This window comes from Ammodytes marinus (genome assembly GCF_949987685.1).
Source record: "Ammodytes marinus genome assembly, chromosome: 1".
Lineage (NCBI taxonomy): Eukaryota > Metazoa > Chordata > Actinopteri > Uranoscopiformes > Ammodytidae > Ammodytes > Ammodytes marinus.
In genome coordinates, this window is record NC_137230.1 from 18,087,183 (window position 1) to 18,108,331 (window position 21,149).

The window sequence follows — 21,149 nt, forward strand, 5'->3', positions numbered from 1 at the left end:
CTCACAACATTTAAAGGAATCACAGGCTTCTCTTTTTGTATTTTTTTCTCCAAATTGAGTGGTTTCAGCTAAGATACATCAATGAATGTCATGCTAACCATGAAGCAGAGATGACACTGGAATACCATCCAGGCTTTTTTCTTCGACAGTCTTGTGACCTGAATATTTACATACAGCTTCAATAAAAGCCCTCCACCCACATATAGCCCAGCTCCTCATCTAAAGCACATCAACATCTTCTACAGCTGAGGGCTTTCAAAGCCCAGGGATCACTCATGTACATGTGTGACATGTGTGCATGCGAGAGGGATTGACCCAGGCTTTTTGTTTCCCTCTGATCAGTTCCACTCGCCTCAGCTCGCAATTGTGAAGCTGCCAATGTTTAACAACCATTCTGTGAATTTCATTATGGACATTTCTCTTATGTAGCTCACAGGCCGTTGATGTGTTTGTCATTAGGGCTACTCAATATTTATATTGACGTTAAAGAGTTACTTCTAAGAAAAAGTAAACTATTAGGACAGTTATTTTCTTCCAAACCAAGTAATCAATATATACATTTTATATACCCTTTTTATAATAAATTGTGCAACTAAAACAATTTGCTTATTGACAGACTCATCAACTAATCAATCAATAGAAAATTGTCCGTCTATACTACTTTGTAACTGGTTCCAACTTTGTAGTTGTAAGGATTTCATGAATTAATGTCTTTGGGATTTGGTTGAACAAAACATACAACTTTAAGATATTACTATTGGCTTGTTTTGGGATAGTCATTTTTCACTAATGAAACAATTGACACAGAAGTAATGTGGAGATAAATCAATTATCAAAATAACTGTTTGTTGCACCCTTGGGAGTGTTGTCAACTCTTCCAATGTTCAGCTTTAAATCTCTAGCTGTAGAAAATAATTACAGTATTTCGTACACATATTGTAACCTTACAGCTATTAGCTTCTAAAGTAACCATTCACCACAGGGTCATTTTTTATAGCAAGAAAATTCGATAAGGACACTCGTGACACTTGGAGAATGTATAGCCGAAACTAATTTACATCACTTTCACTTAACGAGGCATCATTCATGCCACTGCAAAACTTTAGAAAAGTGCATCTAAATGACAACGCAAAAAGAGACACATTAGGGACTACAATATCAAATGAAATCGCCTTGGATTACAAAAATAGCTAACATTTATTTTTTCATGAACAAAAGAAATCCATTAGCAGCCCTGCTGTCTCACATCCATGTGAGAAGAGAAAAAAAACAGAACCACTGTCACTATCCTCCACTAAACCTTTGTTACAGATAGACCAGTCTATCTGAAGCTACATGATATTCTGATCAGCTGAGAGGGCAGACATCAACAAACAGATTTACGCTTTTAAAAAGACATATTTCCAAACATTTCTCTAGAGAAAAACCACAAAAGAAGCTACTGTGTGCTATTTTGAACACAAGGACCATGAAAATAAAACAGTTGATACGTTTAATCCAGCGTGATCATGTTTTGTATGAAGCAAAGCCGTAGTACATTACATTGATGGAACAAGGTTAACAGAAAGTAGAAAAGGGTCAATTTTCTAAGCCTGCATGACTGTGTGAGTGTTTGTGTGTGTGTTTATTACAACACAACTCTAGAGTCTGAAGACACTCATGCCATAAATACAGTTAGAATAGTGCTTCAGTCTGCAGAGGAGCACTTCATGGTGCCAAAGCCGCTGTACAAGCCACAATATGTATACGAACTAGTAAATGCAAAGACAGAAAGACAAGTAACATGAAAATTAGATCCCTCCCTCTGATTATACTCTCAAAAAGGAGAAAATGAAAAGGAACATAGAAAATTAAATGTCTCCTAGATTTAGGTAATATCATTATAGAGACATTGGTAAAAACCCTTTTCAGTAATGACCACATATAAATACAGAAAATACAAAAAGAAAAAAACAGTTGTCCTTTATTCTTTAAAATATATCACGGAGACAGCTATCTGCTGATGGAGGTGGAGGGAGGCTTTATGATGGACCCGGCTCATCTTTTGAGCCTTGTGCCTTATACAAGTTCCCACTCTAGTGGTCGGTGGAAGAACTGCAGTTGATTCTGGCCATGCTGGAAGGGACAAATGGCAACTGGAAGTTTTTGCTTGTGCTCGTGTGTTCTGTGTATGGATGATAATGAGTCTACAGGAGCTGGCATGGTTGGGCTGGTGGGCTTCAACCTCCACTAGGATGTCCTACAGTCCAAAGCGGGCAGGGGTGCGTCTGGGCGTCATGGGAGCCTCGTCTTTTCGTCCGGGCGTGCAGATTTTCACAGCCCTGAATCAGGAAAGAAGACAGTACAAAGTTGTATTTGCTGTGAAAACATACAACAATTTAAATCAGATTCTTAAAATATTTAACAGTAGGTCAGCAAGTGTGGTTACAAAATATGTAAATCAAAGGTGAGGGGACGCTGAATGTGAACATGAGGGACTGGAGGAGAGTGAAAAGGCAGACTGATGACTTGTGTGTGTGTGTGTGTGTGTGTGTGTGTGTGTGTGTGTGTGTGTGTGTGTGTGTGTGTGTGTGTGTGTGTGTGTGTGTGTGTGTGTGTGTGTGTGTGTGTGTGTGTGTGTTGGGAAGTAGAGCCTGACGCCACTGACAGCAAATCTATCATCTTTAATTAAGGCAGCATGACACCCTGACACTGCCCACACTTTCCCTCATCTCTCTTTTTTCCACACTCACACACACAAGCACACACACACACAGACACACAAACATTCACCTGCAGCAATTACAGCCATCAGGCCATAACCCCGTTCTGTCACTGTGTCCCCCACTCCCTGTCTCCCTGCTCACTTCAGGAGAAATTGTTGCTCTTCCCTCAACACATAAAGCTGCTAGTGGTTTCACAACCTCAACACACCCGACAGCATGACAGTATGTTGTATGCACAAGTAGGTGAACAATACATGCACACATATAAGTATAAAATACTTTTGCCTTCAAAAGTTTCTTAAGGAGACATACCACTGTTTTAGCATACGTAAAGACCATTGAGTGCAAATTGTGTATTTTACATTCCAAAAACTCCATATACGGAAAAAACTATGCTGCTGCTGTGTTTTAGAACGTAGCATATGTTAGCCCTATCAATCCAAGTAACCACTGGTTTTCATTTACTGTACAATAGGAAAATGTCAATCTCTCAAATCTTGCTCCACTTGTGGAATCGATCAGGTTTGCATTCATGTTTATCCGTGACATTGTTATTTTAAAATGCAGACTTTTGAAATGATTCTGTAGCTAAACTGCATTACCACAACACAGCACTGTAAGTCTGACAACCATTAAGGCATCCTTGACACACACACACACACACACACACACACACACACACACACACACACACACACACACACACACACACACACACACACACACACACACACACACACACACACACACACACACACACACACACACACACACACACACACACACACACACACACACACACACACACACACACACACACACACACACACACACACACACACACACACACACACACACACACACACACACACACACAGTGATGGATTATCCAACTCAAGCAAGTTTCAGAAGTTTTCAAATTGATATTCAACCCATACGGAAATAAACAGAAACATTTGATCCTGGAATCGTGTGAACAATGCCTCCATAAACTAAACCTGTATGGCCGCAGTCAAAAATGTTGTGCAAGAATCTGGAGTACACATAGACCTGGGCATTGTTTACATTTTTTTGTAACAAGTTCTGATCCGATACCCTGAGTCTGGGACTTTTTATTTATATTTAAGGAATATAAATAAAACATTTTAATTCAAACTTCTCAAATACAAACTACGTCTACATATATAGATGAAAATTGTCCGTTTATACATAAAGTAAAGTGCAAACAATGCACATTTTTTTATCAATTTATCTGCAGAAACATTGTATTCAATTATTGGAAACATTTCTTGATCTTTAACATATCAGGACATATTGAAGAGGAAATGAGAACTGACCAGAGGTTGGATTCGAACCGGGTCTTCTGCAAGGAGGACTGAGCCTCATGTGGGGACTCTATAACCACTAGAGAAGATTGATCCAGATAAAGTCTAACAGACCCTTACTTATCAACTTGACAAACAGCTTGTGTTGTCAGGCCATACAAAAACGTCTCAATCGAAACCAATCAGTCTGATACCCAGTGAAGAATATATGATATTATTTAGAGAAGCTCAATGTGTGGTATTGCCCTTTAAGAGCTTTATATTGGAAATACACCGTCACAGCTGCTTCCAGCTTTTACCACTGATGTGGTTCCAAAAAACAAATCACTCACACTGTTCCACTTTTATACACAAAACAACAAGCTGGCCATTTTACTAATTCACACCACTGATCTGTGCTGGTGAGCAGGGAGACAGGTGATAAGAAGCTGGCACACGAAGGCGTAGCCGACAAAATATTTCATCGTGGTCACACTGAACCGGTAAGGGAGATGCTTGTGAGGCCTGCTGGAGGACAAAGGCAGCCAAGAGCCCAGGAGAGCCAAGAACATTCATTATCGCCACATCCAGCTTCCTCTGCTTAAATCTAATTCTTAATCCTATACCACGAATGTGATTATTTTCAACAGATCTGTTACCGACGCGGTCACACAAACTCAGAGATAAAAACCAGCTGAGTAATTAACAATATAGGTACTTTTTTTTCTGTCTTTATTTAACTTATTTCTCTCGCGGATGGGGTGTGAAATTAATTTTTTTGGTCTAATTTGAAATGGAACGTAACCCTCCATTCACTGCTCTTGCTATGGCACAATTTAAATTGCTGCAGTAATGGAGGTCAGCCAGGAGTCAATATTATTTCTTTTTGTCTCGTCTAGAGGGACCAGAGGTGAGAAAAGCTCATCATGAAGAGTGAGAGAGGTGGAGTAGAGAGAGAGAGAGAGTGGGAAGGACAGGGAGAGGAGGGGTGTAGATATGGATTGGCGGGCGAGGTGGGTAAATTAAACGTTTCTATCTCGACTGTATGGAAAATGAGGGCCACGGGGAACTATTGTTAGATGAAGCCCCCGCGTGTGATGAGGAGGCAAAAGGAAGACGGACGGTGTGGGACTTACTTAACAGTGCCGGTGTTGCTCAGCTTATCCTGCTCATCTTGCCGCTGTAGCAGCTGCTGCTGAGCCAGGGACATCTGCTCCTCCATGTTGGTGATCTCCTCCTTGGCCCGACGGCGGTTCTCCTGGAAGAGCAACACAAGAGATGAGGAGGGCAGAAACATCACCCGCGTAACATGCAATCGTTTGGCGTCTTATTCCAAAACCATGGGCATTAACCATGTTGCTAGTAAAGCTACCAATCTTCCAGGGGAGGCTTTTTCCACAACATTTTGGTGGACCTGGCTGCTGAGATTTGCCTCCATTCAGCCACAAGAGCATTTAACGAGGTGACCTGAAGTTGAGCGATAAGGGCTCAGTGCCAAGCCCTAACCTCAGCGATTTTTACCAGCATCCAATAAGGAAGTGACCACAACTGTAGTAACCAGGAAGTGCCACTGGGGGCTGGGAGCAGAAGACAGCCATTTCTCATTGACTCCAATGTTAAACATGCCGTTTTCACAGCATTATTAAACCTATTTACAACCTGGGCCATGAAACCATTTCAGTCTGTATGTTTAGGTCATATCTCCATGACAACACTGAGGGGGGTGAATTTTTTTGGCCCTCTTTTGGAGGTTAAAATGTATTGGCGCGATCTCTTGAGTGACAGCTCTCCGCCCGTTGTCCCTCACTTTGGCCGTGTCTGAACTGCCATACTAGCGTCCTACATCCTACATACTCATGCATACTCTCTACTCAAAGATCGATTGTGTATGCGAGCTGCGTCTAAACGTTCTCAGTTGAAGTATACTCAAGCAATGAAGAATTTCTTCTTCTTCTTATAAGATTCAGGCAGTTTAGACACTGTTAAGCTTCTAACCGCCCTCTACAGGTTAGATATTGAACTAGATTTTTACAGTCCTGTGTTCATCATCTGTGTTTTAGACCTCTTGTTTTATAATAATGATGTTTTGAGGCGGAGGATCCCTCCGACGCTCTCTGTCCGGCTCATCAGCACTCAGCTGTCTGTGAGTTGAGCTGGACGAGCCGCGGTGTGTGGAACAGCGATCTGTTCTAATCTCTCTCCACTATCAGACTCACAACACTCATTTCACTTAGTGACTCTAATGTTGTTAGGTATTTATCTTCATCTCTTATCTATTGTAAGAGTTTATGAATGACTGCACGTACAGTTGTCAGATCGCGGAACCCCAAACAATGTTGTTGCCTAGCAACTTGCTCGAAAATATTTCATTTTCCTGGGCGGGTAGAATTGACCCAATGCATTATGGGGCGGTTGAGTAGGAAAAGTATACAATCGATTCATACCCAAAATCTTCCCGGAAGTTAGTACTCATCCGGGAATTTCTCACATACCCAAACTCGCATACCCAACCGTCACATACTCAAATTGAAGTCAAAATGAGTATGAGTAGGACGTTAGTATGGCAGTTCAGACACGGCCTTTGCCTCGGAGGTATACGTCAGCTATCTCCCTCCCCCTCACAAAATGGCGACGCGCACAAACCAGGATTATTGGATGCCGTGTGAATAACTGAGGTCAGCCCGGATGCTACATCTATATTATTTACTGTATATGCTCAGTACTCAGTTCATCCCCAAAAGTTCAGGCCAGTCAAGTTTCTTTCCAATCAATTCTTTAAAGACCTGGATTACTGAACAATTGTATCTCCGTATGCTCCCAAAAAGGTTTTATTCACAACCAATGGACGGTGACAAGCAGTGGCAAGAAGCCACTTCAAAGAGTCACAGGACAAAATGATTGGGAACCACTGATCTAAAATATCATTGTAGGACGGTGAAGCACTTAGATTTAGCTGGACTGGAAAGAATGATCGAAGCCCCAAATTATAAAAAATGTGACGAGAAGTACACAAACGCAAAGCCAGTACGAGTCTCGTCTTGCTTTACCTGTCTGCTTCTTCCTGCTTGTTTGACACTATAAAACATGGGCCCAAGTTCAGCCAGCCACTCTCCATCCACTGCAGTCACACACTGCATGTACTCCTGCAACACAAAAAGAAACAAATTAAACATCAACGTCACATGTATCATTCATTGTTTTCATGCTAGCAAAGCTCTGCAGACGAGATGACTCTTTACCTTGGTGGTCATGACGAGCTCGTGGTAGATGATGTAGTCTGGAGTGTAGCCCATACCAAACAGGGAGCTGGTGGGATGGAGGTGACACGGCATACCTGTCCTCACGTTCACATATTCACCAATGCCCTGGGAGCAGAAAAAGGCATTAATAACCAATTTAATGTACGACTCAAAATTTCTGGGTAGAAAAAAAATGGGACCCAGTGTGTTGGTCTGTGTGTGTGTGTGTGTGTGTGTGTGTGTGTGTGTGTGTGTGTGTGTGTGTGTGTGTGTGTGTGTGTGTGTGTGTGTGCGTGTGCGTGTGTGTTCTGTAAGGTTAGAGCAACGCAGGTTATCTGGGTTAATTTGCTTCTCCACCTGCCGACGACAGCGTTAAAAAATAAATTTGAAGTATATCCAACACTGCTGCGATTGCTTGAGTTAGCCAGGCTCCTCATGAGTCAAAACGGAGAGCCTTGATTATATAGTCATGATTTCAAATTCCCATTCAGATTTTTAGTGCTGTATTAACGTGAGGCCAGAAGTGATATTTCACTACTCTGTAATTATGCCGCTATAAATCTGCCACAACTACTTGCCACTAGGCGTAACATATTAGGGTGAGGTGGGGGGGAAAAAACCCAGAGTGCGGGAGGTACCTTGAGCTTGGCAGCCTGGTGGAAGTAAGCAGCACAGATGCACTTTCTGAGGATGTCCCAGTCCGACCCGCAGGAGATCAGGTTCATCCTCTGCTGCACCATGATGTCCTTTAACTGGGAGCGCACCTCACGCACCTGCACAAGACAATATGTATTGTTAGAGGAACCACACATCAAACTTGTCTATCAGTCAACTGGCAAATCATTGGGTTTTTTGGGGGGGTGAAAATGTGTCAATCTAAACATGTAACTCTGAGTATCAAAGCCCCTGCAAACCCAAATCCACAAAGTCATTCTAACTATGTAATTTGGGGAGATGGTTGCATGATAGTAAGCATTTGAAAAGCATTAGGCATATTTATCAATCCAAATGAAAGATATTGTAATTGAAGTTTAATAAACTTTTCAGAAATTTGGTTTTGAATTTAGGCGAGCTATGCTCTGGTTCTTGTTACATAAGTTTTTTTTAAACCAATCACAGCACTTCTTTGCCCGAACGTTCTATAAAAACAATGACTGTTGCCATGGAGACCGTTTGATACGGCCACACCCACACTGTCCTGTCAAACCGTCTCTAGAGTTTCAATAGAATATTTGTAAAAGCTTACCGACACACTTAACTTGGATATCGTATAGTTTTACTATTTGAAACCTGGTTACACCAGGAAATATCGAGAGTGTTAATTCAGCTGAATAACCAGTAAGCCTCATAGGATCTTAATCATGCACCACACACATTCAAAGCAAGAAAACAATGCACAATTTAAACTGCGAGATTTCCAATGGAAGGAATGACAGCCTTCCATCCAGGGCCAGAGGGTGTTTTTGATAAGAGGGAAGGGTTGAAGCAGTGGGTGTCTGACCTTGCGCATGGCCTTGGTGTGGATGAAATGCTCGTTGCACCAGACGCTGGAGTAGTTGTTGTTCTTCCACTGCATGTAGACGTTCAGGAAGGTGAGGTGGTCGCTCTCTGGGACCGCAAACTTCTCCCTGGCCTGGTCACTCTCCTCCTCACGACCCTGCGGACACACACAGATCCAGGTGTCAATATATCAAAGGTTCATTCTTTATTTATTTTGTTGCTTCCATTGTAAAATGTTGTTCTACATGAATAATGTATTGTTAGCTTATAAAAGTGGGAATTATTAACAGTATAACAGTTCAATAAACATTTGTTCGGCCGCCCAGTGTAATAAAACAGTCGAGGTGAGGTTTACAACATAGATTGTTACCTTTGGGGCTGAGATGGCAAATAATTTAGCAAGCAGTTGACTATGTACACGTCCAGCAGCTACAGAGCATTAGCATTCATTTGGAGTCAAGTCATATTATTCCATTATTCACATTTTCTTTTCACCTGGGTTTTTGGTCTACACTTATTCCAAAGGGACATAATTGGCTCTTTAGCTGCTAGTTGCTCCTCTTTGGTCACCAGCTTGCCACCTGTGTCTGTTTGCTGTTGTGTGCTGGACAGGTAACAGGCACTGGATTTTTCCAAGTTTCTCTAAAAACAGCTGCCGGCTTGGCCGAAAACAAGGCTATAAGAGTGAAATAAAACATTTTGTGGAATAAAACAAGACGTGCTGGAAAACAAGGGGGAAAGCACTATAATGCTGCAAAGAGCGGAGGGCAGATGCAGGTTCAGGTGATAATGCTCTGTATAAAAACTAATAATCATGTGACCTATTACTTAAACAAAGTATAGAGAGGTTATGGCCACTTAAACACAACAAGATACATGAACCAAAATGGATTCTTATAAAAAGATAGGGTTGGTAGCCTCCAACAGCACACGTTTCCACTACAGGGAACTGTATGAAGTGAGCCGACACCGGCCGTACCTTTGGTCTGTAAAAGATGGCGGGCACGGACAGCATGGACACGATGATGAGGATGTCAGCACTGCAGCCCATGTCACAGGACACAATCAACACCTTGGAGAGCGCAGGGTCCAGGGGAAACTCCACCATCAGACGGCCTGTCGGTGTCAAAGAGCCTGAAACAAACAATAGATGACACAACTACAATGTCACACACCAGTAAGATGAAAAGTGCATGACACGCGAATAAAGCAGGGAAAAGCACAAGACGGGGCGATAAGCTTATCTTTTTACATCAAAAAGTCTGCTGGCGTGATGGAGAATCCAGAATAATGTCACACCTATTTGTGTATTACCACGAGAGAGGAGAATCATGAACTGCTGACAGTTGATAATACTTGTTGGCAGAAAAAAAAAGGATCAAAAACTTCGCCCGTTCTGATTTAAATGATTAGACGACAGACTCTAAGAAGCTTATGAGTAGGAAAAGCAGAGAAGCAGAGCAGCCAGTTTGGGCCAGGTAAGCCTTAATCAGAGATAATCTGCTGTTAACACACCAAGCAGGGAATCATCAAAAGTCCCCTCTTATCCCCAAATCCCCTGGAATCTGGCTAAGGATGAGACAGAAATGAGACCCGGACAGACAAATCAAACACAGGATCAGTTACTAGGCAATTACTCCACTGGCTAAAAACCTCACAACTACCTGCTCCTCCAGGCCTGTTTGCTGTGTCTGCATCATCAGTGCATCGCTTCCTCTAAACAGCTAGTCTCCTGTCTGTGTTTGTGGTGTCAGCATCACTATGTATGTAGCAGCTCAAAGCGGCGCTGAGGGGGAAATACAACATATAACCCGATATTCCCTGTTACAGCTTCATCTCCATCTCAAAAGAAGGATGATTTATTGTGTTTGGCACGACTGAATTGTTGACTGGTGTAGCAGAGATTGGGAGGCAGTGAAGGGGAAAACTGATACAATATATAATTAGGATGATTTGCAAGGCATTATTAATGCATAATGGACAAGTATTCATCTTTTATTGTTTAATTATTAATATGATTAATGTATAAATTAGATCTACAACCATTGATGACAAATCAGTTTACTAAATTATGTAATCGACTAATTTCCTTTTTGGTTTTGAGTTTTTTTTTTCTACAAAAAATATTAAACTTGTACAGGAAAAAATGCTGATATTCTACAGACCAAACAATAAATAAATAAAATGATTAGCAGATTGATCGACAGTTGATAATGAAAAGAATAATTAGTTGCAGCTTTGGTTTGGATATATACAGAAGGATTATGCAACACACTATAGTTTGTTAGGTTGCATTTCCTGACTACAGACTATTCAGACCTAATAATAATATAAAAAGTTCAGACTGTATTCTTATGCATACAAATTTGAATGTAGAGCACTGATAATTCAAATCAATAAAAAAAGAAAGGCAGAGGTAACCTGACCAGATAAGAGTGCAGTTAAAACGTATCAAATGTACTACCGTTTTACTAGATAAAGCACTTTTTTAAATTTTGGGATGATATAATTAGCAGTCAAAAGGTTCAAATGAACATATTAAAAGTACAGCAAAACAAAAAAACAAAAAAAGTATCGTATCAACATAATACTATGATGCCTTGTGTAATTACTACCCCTTGTTCACAACCCACCTGTGTTGTCCAGAGCTCCGAGGATCCAGAGCTGGTACATGGAGTTGAGCATGTTGTCCTCAGGTGGTGGATCCATGAAGTGGAAAAGCAGTAAATCCTGAACACCCAGAGACTTCAGTAGCAGCACCACGTTGGCCAGGTTGGTCCTCTGGATCTCTGGTATGGTGGTGGTCAGCATCTCATTCTTGTAGGCGCTCTGAGTGTAGAGCCTGGACAGAGAGGAGCGCACAGAGACAGGCATGGACACAGACAGACAGTGAGTGTGAACCCTAAGCAAACCAAGAATAATTTTATATTGAAATAAATTCCAAAACAAGAAAAATGTTCTGATGACAGATTATGTAGGTTTTTTTTTTTCAAGCAAACTGAAACCCTGCAAAGTAAAGGATGTGACACTGAGGAGAATTGCTTGTTCTCCAGTATGTGCAAGCGTGCCAGTGGGATTCTAACAAAGCAGTAAGCGCCAGATGTAGTTCAACTGAAGAGAAAAATTCAGGAAGCTACAGTTTATTTAGGGAAACATCTAGAGTGTCAGAGGTAAAGTGAAGGACCTGACTCAATACTGTGAAAAGCAGCTGTCTCACTTAGATGCTTCTAGTTACAGAATGATTCAAATGGATAAGGGGGTTTGAGCTTGTGAGTGGGTGCCTGCAGTAGCAGCTAAAAAGGGTCTTTGAGTGAGGAATTCTCCACACCAGCAGAGCAAACCAGCGTGACTCCCTCTCTCTGCTCTCTAACACAGACACAAATCCACAGCTACTCAAACACCTCCACTGTAGCTACTTGACGCTTAAAAATTGATTATTTATCATCAACTTGTGTGAGCCCGTGTCTAAAGGCAGATGAGCAGGATTGATCCACAAATATGTGGACTTTCATTAGTATCAAAGGTCATTAGTGATGCAAGATGCATGTGACCATGTTACTCAATCTTTACTTATGCAAATGTGGCAAAAGGAGGAGGTGTCAAGTGAAACCTCTGAAAGGGTCTTTTGTAGAACATTTCCCTGCCATAAAAGGCATGAAATCCTCTGGAATCTAGCTATGTGGCCTGCTCTCCTTCTTTTTGCTGCTGGCCTGAAAGCATGGTCAAGTTACAAACACAAAATCCTGAGAAAAACCATAGAAGGACGGTATCGATCTCAAAGCACTAAAAGGGGAGAAACACAGTTCAACAACAGTCATGCTGAAATAAAGGAAAAGAAACATCACATCCAGGTGGTTTATACCTGAATGTGAACTAATGGGTACCAGTAGGAAATGTATTTATGTTGCGGCTCTCTTGAGACAAGACAAAACAATAACAATAAGAGAATATCCTTCCTTGTGTAAGATTAGAAGACAGAAAGCATTGTCAGCTAAAAGGTAATACCTGTAACACTGCCCTGGTCCCGTACGTCCTGCTCTGCCAGAACGCTGGTTGGCATTAGCCTGGCTAATGGGATAAACCTGGAGAGCATCCATGCCAATGCGAGGGTTGAAAACCTGTTAACAGTATAAAGAATAAAAAATTAGACAGTGAAATAGCCATTCAAGAGCCGCAGTGTGAAAAAATATATATTTATATATATAATATATATATAAATACAATGTGTAACCTTGAGTTTGCAGTATCCTGCATCCACGACAAACATGATTCCATCCACAGTGAGGGAGGTCTCGGCGATGTTCGTAGCAACAATGGCTTTCCTCACACCATCTGGAGCCTAACAGAGGAAAAATGATAGGCCGTCAGCAGTTGGTCAGCTTTGTCTTCTCACTTAGTATTCTCGCTCATAGATGTTAAAGTGTAGAAACGCATGCACTGTTATGGGGCAGTGAAGGATACAGACCTTCTGGAAGATCTTGGCCTGGAGGTCAGACGGCAGCTGGGAGTAGATAGGAAGCACAGCCAGAGCAGGAGCGTTGTCCAAGTCCTCCAACCGCTCCACGATCTGATCCGATGTGACCTGCAAGGACAAGGACATACTTTACGTCAATTGGAACACAAAACGGAAAAGAATCATTGACCAGATGTGACCAGCAATGTAGCAATTGACAGGTTACGTTCTGTCATTGTATTGAGGGAAAATCAAATATTATATACAAATCGTGTGAAAAACTGAATCTGGTTGCCAAGAAAAGCAAATGGGTGAGGACACTTTTGTAAACTGATAATTTAAGTTTTTTTTAAGAGATTTGATGGGGAACATTTTATATTCATTAAGTACCTTTTTTTAAATCAAATTCCATTCACGGTCTTTATGCAAAAATGTATATAAACGACCACCATTTGAGTGCTAATAGCGGCCATGTCCCTCACCTCAATGTCCTCCTGCCCTGGCATAAAGATAAGGATGTCTCCTATCAACCCACTGAGATGGATCTGCAGGGCCTGCTTCACTGCTGCCTCCACATAGTCCTCCTGAGGAGTCTACACACAAAACAACAATACAAATCAGCTCAATACAAGACAACATAGAATAATATAAATGGTATGAAACTGCTAAAAAAGGACTAGTGGCAATGATGTATTGCATTATATAGGTGCCTTTAAGTGAAAGTAGGATGGAAACAGAAACATACCTTACTGAACAAGATATCTACGGGAAATGTTCTTCCTGGAATGTGGAATATGGGTACGTTGCCAAAAAACGCAGCAAACTTGTCCGAGTCCATAGTTGCAGAGGTGACTATGAGTTTCAAATCAGTCCGTCGAGCTACAACCTGATGGTAAACAGTGGACAAAAGAGCAGTCGAACGAATTAATCAGTATTTACAATGAAATCAGAAAAGGAAAACACTTAACAGGTTATTTTATCATTGAGACACACATCTTTAATGGGTGTTGGGTAGTTGTGTACTGACCTCACGTAGAAGGCCAAAAAGCACATCAGTATTCAGGGAGCGTTCGTGAGCCTCGTCCATAATCACAGCACTGTAGTGGTCCAGGTCGGACTCCCTCAGTGACTCCCTGAGCAGGATACCGTCCGTCATGTACTTTATTAGTGTTTTCTCTGACGTGCAATCCTCAAAACGGATTGCATAGCCAACCTGCAGGCAACAATGTAAGGATTAACAACTGAAACATTTGATTAACTAAAGTAAAATACTACTTTATTATGATGCATAAGGATTACAAAAGAAAATAAATCAAATTATACCTTAGTAAAATCTAAAACCGACTTAAGTAATAGTGCTCTAACTTATATGTATGCTGCTTAAGTGTTTCCCTTAATTGATGCTCTCCAGTTTAGCCCCTGCCATACCCCAGGCCAGCAACACACATTGTATTTTTCCTTTTGTCCACTAGATGGCGGTGTCACATATATTATTGAGTTTGTGCAAGGAAGACCTCAGACTGGGCATCACGCAAAACATGAATTACTGTAGTGTAAAAGACATTCAAACCAACTGTGAAGCAGAGACACAAGAACATAAGGACATCAAATAGAGAAGCAATCATGTCCACAGGTGTATTTGTTTTTTTTAAAGCTAAATAAAGATAAGCTAAGCTCACTATCAATGTCGACCAAAACAAATTACTTCAATCTTAGACATACACAAAGAGTATGTCTACATGTTGTAAATCCACAGTAAAGTACTAACATGCCACCAGATCTACATGCTTCCAAGTGTAGTAACTATCAGACAGCTGTCTCACCTCAGCTCCAAGGTTTGTGCCAATCTCCTCACTGACTCTCTTGGCCACACTCATGGCTGCCACTCTTCGGGGCTGAGTGCAACCCACCATGCCGTAGCTAGTGTAGCCATCCTCGTGCAGGTACTGAGTCAGCTGCGTGGTTTTCCCACTGCCTGTCTCCCCGACAACAATCACGATGCTGTTGTCCCTGTAAACAAATTGAAACAGTCAAACTTATAAAAGTTGAAAAAATAAAAAGGTGAGAATTGGAGATGAAATGGGATTAGAGAAGAGCATTGAACTGGCTGGGTATCAATACCTAATGATGTTTAGAAGTTGCTGTCTGACAGCAAAAATAGGCAAGTACTGTCTCTGCTCCAGAAGGGTCTTCTTCTTAGCAAACTCACTGGTGGCCTCACTCTTTTCCTGCATGTGATCTGCAAATTTCTGCTCTGTTCTGTAAGAGAGAAACAACATCGAACATTAATATAGCAGGTCAGACAAACTGACATTAAGATGATATGAGTTTTGCCTGGAGATTATTAAAAAGTAAATGCCATCTAGATCCAAACTTTGCATAGACAGTGTGGTCACCTGTAGTCTACTTTGCCATCCTCGCCGACAGGTTGGCCCCCAGAGCTGTCTGGCTCCTCCGTCTTCTTGACCCCCATGATGTCACCCAACTTGGTGCCTGCCAACTCCCAGTGTTTGTGCTGCGCCTGAAAACCACATTATTCCCATTAAAATATCAAAGCCTCAGTCTATTGCTGCACTTGCAATTTCATTCGCGTTCAATACACCTAGCTGATGTTGCATTTGTCAAGTTGATTCAACTCACAAATGTCATCAACAATCCAACTTAAGGCAATCATGAATACATTGTTTACTCAAGTGATGAAGTTAGACAGCAATGGCATTATCAACCGGACAGGTGCACACACCAACAAACCCTATTAACATTTCTCAACAGCAGAGTATGATAATCATATGCTGATTTTTGTTTCCACATACGGATGAATATAAAAATTATATGTATGGAGTACAATCATAACCACACTTGTATTGATAGCCCGGGGATAGTATCGGTTACACCAGAATAAACACATACATTATGCAAGACAGGGAACAACTTGTATTTCAATGCAATATTTTGATGCTTCTTTTTTTCAGAATTTGTTCCTGAGAGGTCCAGGATTGTAACTGTCATTTGAGAGGCGGAATCAGCGATTCTGGGGAATTGTTGTCAAAAATAAATTGTTGATAGAAATATATGTTAACCCCGAGATTGACCTAAGTCAGGGTTGGGAATAAAAGGCAGCTTGGACACATCCACTGGCTATAAGCATCTATATTATTACTGTTAGCTTTAGTTATCAACCTTTTGACCTTACCTTCTTGCGTTCTTTCTGCTCACGATGTTTACGGACAAGCTGGCTGCCTTTACGAGCGATGATGGCCATGTCAGATGTAGCATCCTTCACAGGGATGACAGGTTCTGGCTGCAGCAGGAAAACAAATACAAACATTTAGATCAAAAAACATCACCTTAGAATACAGTTCTGACTAAAATATGAGATCTCAGACACTGACTCATTATGCAATACATTTTTACAGCCAAAACAGTAAAGCTAGGCCAACTACTGGCCTTAGAACATAAGGTGTTCAGCTCTTTTGTACCTGCTTAGTGAAGACTATTCTTCCATCCAGAAAGGGAGGAACCAGGTTGTGAACCAGCAGGTGAACCTTAGCAGCATTGTCCTCCTCAAAGTCTTCATCCACCTCCAACCTCTGCACCACACCACTGGTCAACATGCGGTTGGTCTCCCACCGCTCATTATCCTAAAACAGGAAACACAGTCGATCACAAAAATAAACCAACACATACAGATGCACTGGAAAGAAAAATACACAAATAAGCGCACCCTTGTACTATATACGCGTGTGGTGGTCATACCTCGTTAAACTGACGTTTCCGGGCAGACATTCTTTTCTGAGTCTGCTTCTGAAGGATCTGCTCTCTCTTCTTTACGTATTCCTCAGAGGTGGAAGTGAAAGGGTTGTGGAACTCATCGTAGCCTTCATCCATCATGTACCAATCTCTGTCAGCTTGCTGTTAAACAATGAGACAATAAGAGATGAACAAAACAAAAAAAAACATCAACAAAAACAAGTTTCTATGAGGCTTAAATGAGGGATAACTGTGCCGCTCACCTTCTGGTCCTCCTGCCACTGGTCTTTCTCTTCCTCATTATCAAACATAATTCCTCCCTTTCCATCTTCTTTCTTGCCTGAAGAAGAGAGATAATAATACATGTTATGGGACATTCAGTTTTTAGATCTGGCATGTGAGCCCAAAATGGCTTGTTTCTAATAATAGTACCTTTTCCTTGTGATAAACGAGGTGTGGAACCCAAATGCTTTCGGTCATTGGCCCACTCGTTGTACTTGTATGATGGGGTGGGCAGGGGTGTGTCGTCAGGGTAACGCCCTCTGACTGACCTAAGGACACAGCATGTTTGCATCAGGTGGCATTAGTTTCTCAGAACAGAAGCAAGACATCTCATGTCAAACGTGAGCAGAGGTACTTATCACTAGAATATATAAAAACCTCGGATATGTCTGAGTGACAATAGAGTTGGTGGAGAAATAAGATGTTAGTTAGTTAGAATGTTAGTTCAACCAATACCAAACTTTTGGCATTTATCTTGATGATATTTTTATTCTATTATTCTTATTTAATGTTATGTACATAAATAAGGTGATTTTAGCCAAATTCAGCTATTTATTAATTTCAAATAAAATATTATTTGCTTTTCCACAAAAATTCTGAAAACCAAAAATAAGATACTGAATACAATTCAAATACACAGATTTTTTGTCTACCTGTTACTCCTCTCACTCTCTCGGACGGAGCGCTGGCTTCGCTCCGAGCGATCAGACTCTCTGTTAGACGGGGCAGGGGAAGGAGACTCCCAATGGGAGCGCCGTGAACTGGCATAACCACTGTCATCCTCTTCCCAGTTGGAGCGTGATGGTGTGTCAGAATCTATGGAAGAGCAACGTGAGTTTAGTGAAGCAATGTATTAAGTGTACGGTAATTTTTTGCAATGAAAATTATGAATGACAAATTTAAACCTCTGGGGCGATTCTGTGGTGACTGGGGTTCATCTCTCTTAATCCCCCGGCTGATGCCATCTCCTCTCTGTGAGCGCTCACTCCTCTCACTGCGCTCCGACCGGCTGCTGCTGCTGCCGCGGCTTTGGCTGCCCTCTCCCTCATCTAACAGAAAAGAGGCATGGAAGAATTACTCTCAACAACCTGACTGATTAAACATTCACTTTCATCATCGATTGATCTACCAATTTATGTTTTTCAAATGCTTGTATAATTTTTCTTTAAATAAAAAATAAAATAAAAGTAAAGTAAAGTAAAACCCTCTGTCCATCAAAGGTGAGTCCAAACTGTGTGCTACATGTTATTGCTTAATGATTTGACAACGATTAAAACTGACTATTGAATGCTAATGTTTGTAACTGTTATTTGATTAATGATGCTGGAGCTGGACAACGACCAAAAGTATACAAACCAAAGTTCTCTTTAGATATACCTCTTTCATTCCTCCGGTCTCTGCCCTTATCTCTGCTCCTTTCTTTGTCTCTTTCTCTGCTCTTGTCTTCTTTGGATGAGGCGTAGACGCCGTGCTCACGTCTGTCTTTCTCTCTCTGCTCAGTTCTGCGTTTGAACTCTTCGCTGACCCCTCCAGTGTTGGTGGGCGTCTCGGAGCCAGTCGTACGATACATCCTGCTGGAAAGGCAGAAAATAAAGACTTTCACATTAGTCAAACTAAACAACTCAACGTCAAACAAACTAAATGATCGATGAGTAAACTGGAATCAAAGAATACTAAGAAAAAACATTAACAGTCAAATAAAGTGGTGTTAATATTTCTTGTTCATTTGTTTTTCAATGACGCACACCGCGTCATTTTAATTCATAATGTCACGTCTTAATCACAAAATAAGATGAAATGTTAAAAGGTATTTTTGGATTTATTCAACAGATTTATTATATTTTAGGATGTCTTATTTATTTGGGACGAGGGATATACTTTGCCTGTCTTTAGTATCTTACGTATTATCCTTCACTTTTGATAGAAATATATAATCCTAACCAAGCACTGACACTTACCTTGCCTTCTTAGGACCTACATCCTTCTCCTCGTCTTCCTCTTCATCAGACCCAGAGTCACTTTTACCCTCCTCCCAGTCCTTGTAGGACAACACCTTTGATTTCTTTGTATTTCTGTCATCCTCGCTGGCATCTTCTTGTTCCTGACTCTCACGCTCCTTCCGTTTCTGGGCTGCCAGCAGATCCAGGCCCAGCAGGGAGGTGCGCGGAGTGGGTGCCCGAAACACATGGGTCTCTGCTGTAGCAATCTTCTTCTTGACTATCAGTCCTCCAACCTGAGCTGCTGGATCCGTCCCCTCCAGCCTATGCATGGACACGTCATCATCCATTGTCTGTGGGGGAAATAATGATATGTGCAAAAGGTGAAAAAAAATTGATGTTCATGACAACAACGGGAAAGTAGTGTACTGACATAGTTATTTTATGTGACTCATGGTTTTAAGTGTTGGGCTTTAGGGCTTAATCAGGCCTGCCGCTATCGTGTTTATGTATGTATGTATATATTTATAAATCATGTGTGAGAGCTGTGTATTTAATTATTGTTTTTGTGATGCACCTCCGAGAAATAGGAGGTGTGTGTTAAAGGCCGAAGCTGGTCACATAATCAGAATATACAGATAAGGAACATAAGAAGGATGTGTCAATTACTTTGGGTTAGGGAAAATCTCACTTGTGATTTTGAATATTATGTTTTCAATTTGGCATGTAATTTTTTCTTCAGGTCATTCAAACACGAACAAACCTTTGGATCCTGCTCCACGTTTAATTTTTTAGAATGAAAAAATGGATTTAAGAGTAACATTTCATTGCCAATAAAAGCCTTTTTTAAATAGAGTAATTCAATGACTTTTAAGACTTTTCAATGATATCTAGGACGCCTGTTGGTTATAATGTCCTAACCCAGTCGTATATAAATATTTATCAGCATATTTTAGTTAGGCCAATGGCGGTGACACATTTGTGACACTTCTTATGACACTCAAAGGTCACACGTGGTTAGGCTCATAAGTGATAAAGTTAAATTAATATTATCCCCCCAGTATTACCATTTAGATTAAATTAAGCTATCACTTACATGAGATTGAGCAGCTAGAGTTGTTTAGCCTGCGAGCTATCAGGTCCGGTCCTGAATAGGCCGGGCGGCAAACTGCGGGAAACGTCCGCGTGCTTCTTTCCTTCTAAAATACACACACGCTCTCATAAAGTTAAGGTCAACCGATTGTTAGGTAAGTGGTTCAGTAAATTAGAGGGCCCGCAGTGTCACTGGGGAAATGTTTAAACTGAGGCTTTCGTAAACACAGCGCGTATGTTTACAGACAAGGGAGCAGCCATTGCAATCCCACAATCCTTAGCGGTGAGAGAAAATGTGAAACTTTATTTAAACAGGTGGTGTTGACAATAACAGCATGTGATTAGAGCAGGTAACCACAAATATCTAATGCCTTAAATACACATTAGGCCTATCACTGCCATGTTTTTTTTGTAAAACATAATTTATCACTATTAATGGTTTGTTATTGTGCCCTTTTCATATTTTATATTTCTTACTCATGTGTGCACTTTCCTCAACACTTATTTATAAACTAAGCAATACAACCATATTTGGTTTGAAACAGTCGGCCGTCTGCTCTCTTAGACATGAACCATGATGATCAAGAACCTCTTTAGTAATGAAAACCAAGGTAATAATTTATATTTTTGTTTGGTTCTCTGTGACAGCGATGCTACCATAATCTTGTCTAGAAACGATGCTGGAGAAAAAAACGTTCACGTGATGGTGACACTGCCTAAACTGACTAAATCGCATTCATGCCCACAAGCATTTTAGCAAAAGCCATAGGCCTACCATAATATGACTATAAAACATTTGAACACATTCTCTGTTGTGTTAAAGTAGCCTATTGTGAAAAGCCAGGAACCCATTTGCTCTTTTGTTCTCAACATAAAAATATGTTGAT

At 41.0% G+C, this 21,149-nt stretch overlaps 1 protein-coding gene across 2 annotated transcripts; it reads right to left on the reverse strand.

The window, feature by feature from the left end:
• Positions 1-1,178: 1,178 nt before the first annotated feature.
• On the reverse strand, positions 1,179-20,499 carry dhx38 (DEAH (Asp-Glu-Ala-His) box polypeptide 38). Of its 2 annotated transcripts, none has more exons than XM_080025634.1 (27): positions 20,267-20,499; positions 19,192-19,523; positions 18,611-18,807; positions 18,139-18,282; positions 17,887-18,049; positions 17,384-17,502; positions 17,215-17,291; positions 16,958-17,113; positions 16,681-16,842; positions 16,395-16,502; positions 15,598-15,722; positions 15,323-15,460; positions 15,025-15,211; positions 14,229-14,414; positions 13,947-14,087; positions 13,684-13,794; positions 13,214-13,231; positions 12,980-13,087; positions 12,754-12,866; positions 11,382-11,590; positions 9,728-9,882; positions 8,750-8,905; positions 7,887-8,021; positions 7,249-7,374; positions 7,057-7,152; positions 5,146-5,267; positions 1,179-2,321 (listed from the first exon to the last, which is right to left on the reverse strand). In XM_080025634.1, the coding sequence occupies exons 2-27, from the start codon at positions 19,518-19,520 to the stop codon at positions 2,240-2,242; spliced, it is 3,663 nt and encodes a 1,220-aa protein (XP_079881760.1). In that variant the 5' UTR covers positions 19,521-19,523; positions 20,267-20,499; the 3' UTR covers positions 1,179-2,239. The 2 variants fall into 2 exon arrangements, with proteins under 2 accessions (XP_079881760.1, XP_079881759.1); XM_080025633.1 differs by having other exon boundaries at positions 13,214-13,330.
• Positions 20,500-21,149: the final 650 nt, after the last annotated feature.

Bases quoted from the DNA above. Each gene is read 5' to 3' on its own strand.
- dhx38 (XM_080025633.1), bottom strand. From the start codon at position 19,520: ATGGATGATGACGTGTCCATGCATAGGCTGGAGGGGACGGATCCAGCA. The intron at 15,461-15,597 runs GTGACCACACTG...TCTCTCTTACAG, and splicing joins GATGGCAAAGTAGACTACAG to AACAGAGCAGAAATTTGCAG. The intron at 13,795-13,946 runs GTATGTTTCTGT...TTTTGTGTGTAG, and splicing joins TAGATATCTTGTTCAGTAAG to ACTCCTCAGGAGGACTATGT.